The following is a 7,870-nucleotide window of genomic DNA, read 5'->3' as shown; positions in this document are numbered from 1 at the left end:
GTATGCGAATTGAACCCACACTGCTGATCTTTCACTGCAACGCACTCCAGCTGCCCGGCCAATTTAGCTAAACCAGCCCTCGATTGTGTAGAGTGCAGCACACCACAACTGTGCATGAGACCCTCACTAGATCGGACAGAAGAGGTCTCCCTGCCCTGTCCAGACAACAAAAATGAATGTTCAGTCGCTCAATAGCATGCTCCATGGTGTCATCTTTGGAGCCATGACTGGCGGTGTTATATTTTCTGGGCAGCAGTATAGGGTCCCACATATCAGTCAGGGGCCAGGCAGATACCCTGGTACGCAAAAATGCATCTATTAAATTGCTGCCATGGAGGGAACATCTGTGTCATCTGTGAACGTCGAACTGCTTCGCATTATATCTGCTGCCTGGATACCTGGCACACAGCTGGAGAATTCTTCTGGAGGGTCACCTTTACAGGAGTGGAACCCCTTCCGGTTAATGACTGCAGCTGGTTGATCAGACGATTACAGCCAGTCACATCCTGCCTTTATGGGAAACTAGCCCTTCTAATGAAGAAACTAACCCTCTTGAAAAGAGTGCTGGTGACCTCCTTAATTCAGCAGTGACTGGATGTCTGGGTGACCCCGCACAGGTTCTCGACTGACCCCTGGAATGACCCCCATAAGATAGAAATTCAGCCCTGGTGTTGCTTTAAATGCTTCAAGCATTGGGTTACCATTCTGACCCTTTCGGCTCAGGTCATGTAGGGGCACATAGATTGGTTACTGTCTTGCAGACGAGGCGGAGTCACCTCTGACACTGCCTCTCCTCCATTTGTAGGTTGGTCCTCCTTGGGTGCACCAGAACCATCACCTGTGTCTCCCCTGCCCCCTGGTCACTTGGTGCTTTTTAAATTCATTTTCCGGGAGGGGGGAATCGTTGGTTAGGTCCAGCATTTATTGCCCATCCCTAGTTGCCCTTCAGAAGCTGGGGGTGAGCTGCCTTCTTGAACAGCTGCAGTCCCTGAGGTGTAGGTACACGCACTGTGCTGTTAGGGAGGGAGTTCCAGGATGTTGCCCCAGCGACAGTGAAGGAACGGCCGATATATTTCCAAGTCAGGGTGGTGAGTGACTTGGAGGGGAACCTCCAGGTGGTGGGGTTCCCAGGTATCTGCTGCTCTTGTCCTTCTAGATGGGAGTGATGGGAGTGGCTGTGGGTTTGGAAGGTGCTGTCGAAGGAATCTTGGTGAGTTACTGCAGTGCATCTTGTAGATGGTGCACACGGCTGCCACTGCTCGTCGGTGGTGGAGGGTTTGAATGTTTGTGGAAGGGGAGCAATCAAGCGGGGCTGCTTTGTCCTGGATGGTGTTGAGCTTCTTGAGTGTTGTTGGAGCTGAGCTCATCCAGGCAAGTGGAGAGTATTCCATCACACTCCTGACTTGTGCCTTGTAGATGGTGGACAGGCTTTGGGGGGTCAGGAGGTGAGTTACTCGCCGTGGAATTCCTAGCCTTTGACCTGCTCTGGTAGCCACAGTATAAATGTATTAAGAATAAAAATAATAATAATCGTTATTATTGTCACAAGCTTACATTAACACTGCAATGAAGTTACTGTGAAAAGCCCCTAGTCGTCACATTCCGGCGCCTGTTCGGGTACACAGAGGGAGAATTCAGAATGTCCAATTCACCTAACAGCACGTCTTTCGGGACTTGTGGGAGGAAACTGGAGCGCCCGGAGGAAACCCTCGCAGACACGGGGAGAACGTGCAGACTCCGCACAGACAGTGACCCGGGGTGGGAATCGAACTCATGTTTCTGATCAATGGTAACCCCCAGGGTGTTGATTGTGCTGTTTTCAGCGATGGTAATGCCATTGAATGTCACGGGGTGGTAGTTAGATGGTCATTGCCGGGCACTTGTGTGGCGTGAATGTAACTTTCCAGTTGTCAGCGCAAGCTGACAAGATCTTGTGTTGACCTCTACGGCTGTGAGTGTGACCAGTTTGAGAACCTGGCCCTCTAACTGACAAAGGACAACTACCTATGTGAGGCTTCGCTCCCCCACTCCTCAGGTCAGCCCTTAGACCGCCAACTGGATACAAACTCAGTGATGGATTCAACTCGAATGAAGGTCAGCTGTAAATTTACAATAGATCTGGCAAACCATCCCGCTGCCCGTGGGTGAGACGGACACATTCGTCCTCTCTGCCTCCAATGTGATAGTGGGAGGATTGCCTGCTGCGGGAAACTGTATAGCCTCCTATGCAATGTGGTAGGCCCTGCTATCATGATGACTCTTCCATACTGTATGATGGTGGCAATCTCACCTGCTAATTTAATTTAAATTCGCCCAACCACACCATTGAACCTTGCTGCAGGCATTGGTCTCAGTTTGCAACCCAACCCATTCATTTTTATTAAACAGATGCCTCCTGTCTGAATGCCCCAAGAATCTGAAGCTTTCCTTCCTGAACCATTCCTCAAGCTACCTGTTGATCCTCCCAATCTTCCGATTTCTACTCTCGCTAATTGGTGGCTCTGGAATTAAGTTCGAGATTATGGGCAGTGCTAATCTTTAACTTCTTCTCTTGTTCTTGAAAATCAAATTGTCGGACCTGTTCTCCCAAAGTTGTTGGTGCCAACTTACACCAACTTGTGGCTCACTCTCCCTGCAGAACCTGCTGAACCGTTTCTGCGTCCTCTGACCTGAGGGAGACAACACACCATGTTGAGTGCATGATGATAAAATGCCTGTCTGTTCCCCCGACTATGGAATCGCCGGCACCAACTTCATTTGTAAGCTTCACTGTTCCCTCTTGCGCAATCCCTTGCCCTTGCCCATTGGTGCCATGTTCCATCCCTTGCCCTTGCCCATTGGTGCCATGTTCCATCCCTTGCCCTTGCCCATTGGTGCCATGTTCCATCCCTTGCCCTTGCCCATTGGTGCCCTGTTCCATCCCTTGCCCTTGCCCATTGGTGCCATGTTCCATCCCTTGCCCTTGCCCATTGGTGCCATGTTCCATCCCTTGCCCTTGCCCATTGGTGCCCTGTTCCATCCCTTGCCCTTGCCCATTGGTGCCATGTTCCATCCCTTGCCCTTGCCCATTGGTTCCATGTTCCATCCCTTGCCCTTGCCCATTGGTGCCATGTTCCAGCAACACTTTTCCATCAAATACTCTCAAGGTCGGGACAGCATTGGTTCAGTACAAAGAAAGTATCTCTCTTCACTGCCCATGTAAGCACTTACTTGTCACACATTACTAGTCATATATTTCCAGTCAGTATGTTTTTTACATTACTATCAAATTAGAATGAAGCATTGGAAAAGTGGAATAGACCAAATAAAAAGTGCTGCGATCCAACAAGCAAAAGCACCAGCGGAGAGTCAGCGGGAGTCAGAGACAGTGGGCCTCAAGGGAAACAATCTTGGAGATCAACAGGTAAAAGCAGGAGTCAGTGGGAGACAGAGGGCAGGATCTTCAGGGTCCCAATGAGGGTGGTTTGAAAGCAGGACTGGGAGAAGACATGCAAGTAGCACATTGGGCCACCTCTGGATGACCTTGCCAGAGGCTGGTGTACAATGACAGCAGTTATCCATCCTATCCATGACTGTTAGGCATTAGTGATCAATGAAGGGTCTAACGAGCGGTCTGAGTAGGATTTTACCGCAATCTTTCGAGCGTTGGAGCTGACTACCACTGGGTGCTGAGACTGGTGCCTTTCTGGCAGCAGTGGTGGCCATTGGAGCTGGGTACCCCTTGTCACAATGAGTGGGCTATGGGAAGGAAATCTACACCTGCCCCTTAAATTAATCTTCTGCAGCGATTTCCTTTCTGATCCAATGGACCTGTTGGCTTCATTTGTGTACATTTCGGGAATTTTGGGGACACTTCTGAAGCTGCCTCCACTTTGAGTACATCTATTGGTTCTCCTTTATCTACCCTACTGGTTCAGAGGAGAAATCTCTTCTCTCCGAGGGTTAAAAATCTTTGGAATTATCTAGCTTGGAGGGTTGTAAATGCTCAGTCATTGTGCACGATTAAGACTGAGATTGATAAATGTTTCATCTTTCAGGGAATAAAAGGGCATATGGGGAGCAGACAGGTCACTGTGGTTCAGTTAGGAGATCAGCCACAGTTATGTTAAAATGTGGAGCAGCTTTGAGGCGTTGAATGGTATATCTACTATTTCTTATGTACTTATTTGATGGTCTATAATGGACTGTAATATGATTATGCATAATGTTCTTTTCGGCAGGGTTTAATTTATGTTCAGGACAAATAACCACAATGATTTGGAAAGGGAGATAAAATTGGGTAAAATAAATCTATACAGATCTCGGAGGTTAAACTCAAAGCTCCAAGTGACGTCCAACATGTCTGTGCTCTGCTTTCACAGCTGAAAAGGTTGTTCACTGTTTAGCAACTGGCCTTGGAAACACATATATTTCCACATTCAGTGAAAGACAATTTGAGTTTCGAGGACACTGCGTGTACGTTCTGCTTTGGGACGACAATGACACTCATGCCTTCAGTATTCTGGTAAGTGGAGTAAAAGAAAATCTTTTATGTCTTCAGGGGTTGGACTGTGGCAAAGAAAACCATTTGTGTGTATGGAATAATAGGAGAAAGAATAGAGAGAATAATAGAGAGAGCACACAGGAGTCCTTCGGCCTGTTGAACCTGTAGTTTATAAACACTTATTCTTGGGATGTGGCCGTTGCTGGCAAGGCTAATATTTACTGCCCAGCCCTAATTGCCCTTGAGAAGAAGGTGTGGTTGAGATTCCTTCTTTTCTTTAAATAAATTTAGAGTGCCCAATTGATTTTTTCCAATAAAGGGGCAATTTTAGCATGTTCAATCCACATACCCTGCACATCTCTGTGTTGTGGGGGCGAAACCCATGCAAACACGGGGAGAATGTGCAAACTCCTCACGGATCCTGCTGCCCTGTGAGATTCCTTCTTGAACCACTGGAGTCCACGTGATGTCGGAAGACTCACAGTGCTGTCAGTGCTGTTCGAGGATTTTGACCCAGTGACAGTGAGAGAACGACGATATATTTCCAAGTCAGGATGGTGAGCGACTTAGAGGGGAACTTCCAGGTAGCGGTACTCCCATGTATCTTGCTGTACTTGTCCTTCAAGATTGTAAATGCTGTGGGTTTGGAAGGTGCTGTCTATGGAGACTTGGTGAGTTCCCACTGTGCATCTTATTGATGATGCACACTGACACGGGCAACACGGTAGCATTGTGGATAGCACAATTGCTTCACAGCTCCAGGGTCCCAGGTTCGATTCCGGCTTGGGTCACTGTCTGTGCGGAGTCTGCACATCCTCCGCGTGTGTGCGTGGGTTTCCTCCGGGTGCTCCGGTTTCCTCCCACAGTCCAAAGATGTGCAGGTTAGGTGGATTGTCCATGCTAAATTGCCCTTCATGTCCAAAATTACCCTTAGCGTGGGGTGGGGTTGCTGGGTTATGGGGATAGGGTGGAGGTGTGCACCTTGGGTAGGTTGCTCTTTCCAAGAGCTGGTGCAGACTCGATGGGCCGAATGGCCTGATGGAGTATTTGATCACACTCCTGGGGCGGGATTCTCCGACCCCCCGCCGGGTCGGAGAATCACCGGGGGCTGGCGTGAATCCTGCCTCCGCCGGTTGCCGAATTCTCCGGCACTGGATATTCGGCGGGGGTGGGAATCGCGCCGTGCCGGTTGGCGGGCCCCCCCCGGCGATTTTCCGGCCTGCGATGGGCCGAAGTCCCGCTGCTGGAATGCCTGTCCCGCCCGCGAGAATCAAACCACCTCTCTTACCGGCGGGACAAGGCGGCGCGGGCGGGCTCCGGGGTCCTGGGGGGGTTGCGGGGCGATCTGGACCCGGGGGGTGCCCCCAGGGTGGCCTGGCCCGCGATCGGGGCCCACTGATCCGCGGACGGGCCTGTGCCGTGGGGGCACTCTTTTCCTTCCGCCTTCGCCATGGTCTCCACTATGGCGGAGGCGGAAGAGACCCCCTCCCCTGCGCATGCACGGGGATGCCGTGAGCGGCCGCTGACGCTCCCGCGCATGCGCCGCACGGCAAAGTCAGTTTCACGCCAGCTGGCGGGGCACCAAAGGCCTTTCCCGCCAGCTGGCGGGGCGGAAATCAGTCCGGCGCGGGCCTAGCCCCTCAAGGTAAGGGCTCGGTCCCTCAAGATGTGGAGGATTCCGCACCTTTGTGGCGGCGCGATGCCCGACTGATTCACGCCGTTTTTGGCGCTGATCGGCGGACATCGTGCCGATTGCGGAGAATCCCGCCCCAGATTTGTGTCTTGTGGAAGGTGGACGGGCTTTGGGAAGTCAGAAGGTGGAGCACTCACTGCAGGATGCTTGTCTCTGGCACGTTCTTGGAGCCACGGTATTTATATGGCAAGTCCAGTTTAATTTCCGGTTAAAGGTAACCCCCACAGGATGTTGATGGTGCACGAGCAGCTCAGCTAGGTCCATCGCTTGCCTTTCCCTGTAGCCATGGATTTTCTCTAACTTTAGGTACTTAGCAAATTTACTTTTGGAAAGCACAATTGAATCTACTTCCACCACCCTTCCAGAGAGTCAATTCCAGATCCTAACTACTCAGCATTTATTGTCCATTCCTAATTGCCCTTGAGAAGGTGGTGGCGACTTGCTTTCTTAAACTGCTGCTTGGAAGCCCAGGCCCCATATCCTTTGCTGACCACTCTCAATATATCTTGCCAACCTAAAAGATCTGTACCAATGCCCACCTAGGTCCTTTTGCTCTTTCACTCTTTAGAAACTTGTCATTGAGTCTATATTTCCTCTCCCTATATAATAATCTTTATTGGCAAAAGTAGGCTTACATTAACACTGCAATGAAGTTACTGTGAAAAGCCCCTAGTCGCCACATTCCGGCACCTGTTTGGGTACACCGAGGGAGAATTCAGACTGTCCAATTCACCTCAGAAGCTCGTCTTTCGGGACTTGTGGGAGGAAACCGGAGCACCCGGAGGAAACCCACGCAGACATGGGGAGAACGTGCAGACTCCGCACAGACAGTGACCCAAGCCGGGAATCGAACCTGGGACCCTGGTGCTGTGAAGCCACAGTGCTAACCACTGTGCTACCGTGCTGCCCTACCTACCTAATAGCCCACCCCTAAGAGGGTACTGCCAAAGGACATCCCAAAATGATGTCAGAGGAGATGTGTGCCAGGACATTGCGGTCCAGCAGCTGCTGCTTTTGAACATTGAGCTTGTAACATTAACAATTGATATGTGAAAACCCTCTCCTTCCCCGACACCCTCTTTATGTTCACATGTATACGTTCTGAACCTGTCTTTGTACTCCAGGTAGTCCTTCTTAACCCACTCCTATCTAATATGATACTACTTCCTTGGATTGGATAGGTTGGAGTTATTCTCCTTGGAACAAAGAAGGCTGAGGGGTGACTTAATTGAGGTGGACAAAACTATGAGGGGAAGATATAGAGTGGACAGGGTAAAATTGTTTCCCTTGGTGGAGAATTCTAGAACCAGGGGACATAGATTCAAGATAAGAGGCAGAAGGTGTGGAGGGGACATGAGGAACATTTTTACCCAGAGGGTAGAGGGAGTCTGGAATTCGCTGCCCGAGTTGGTGGTGGAGGCAGAGACCCTAAACTCTTTTAAAAAGTACCCGGGGCGTCATTCTCCGACCCCCCAGCGGGCCGGAGAATGACCGTTGGCCGCCGTGAATTGCTGAAGTCTTCGGTACCGAATATTCGGCGGGGGCGGGAATCGGGCCGCGCCGGTTGGCGGGCCCCCCCATCTGGATTCTCCGGCCCGGATGGGCCGAAGTCCCGCCGATAAATTGCCTGTCCCGCTGGCGTAAATTAGAGTACCTATTTACCGGCGGGACAAGGCGGCGTGGGCGGGCTCCAG

The 7,870-nt window shown here is 50.8% G+C and overlaps 1 protein-coding gene across 1 annotated transcript in view; it reads left to right on the top strand.

Moving 5' to 3' along the window:
- Nucleotides 1-7,870, top strand: part of LOC140429947 (uncharacterized) — a 470,344-nt gene that overhangs the window by 66,908 nt on the left and 395,566 nt on the right. Inside the window, exon 5 of the mRNA XM_072517537.1 lies at nucleotides 4,362-4,504. Within this exon, the coding sequence (XP_072373638.1) occupies nucleotides 4,362-4,504 (143 nt within the window). The remainder of the gene's footprint in view (nucleotides 1-4,361; nucleotides 4,505-7,870) is intronic.

This window comes from Scyliorhinus torazame, chromosome 9 (assembly GCF_047496885.1).
Source record: "Scyliorhinus torazame isolate Kashiwa2021f chromosome 9, sScyTor2.1, whole genome shotgun sequence".
Classification (NCBI taxonomy): domain Eukaryota; kingdom Metazoa; phylum Chordata; class Chondrichthyes; order Carcharhiniformes; family Scyliorhinidae; genus Scyliorhinus; species Scyliorhinus torazame.
This window is presented reverse-complemented; position numbering and strand designations above follow the sequence as displayed.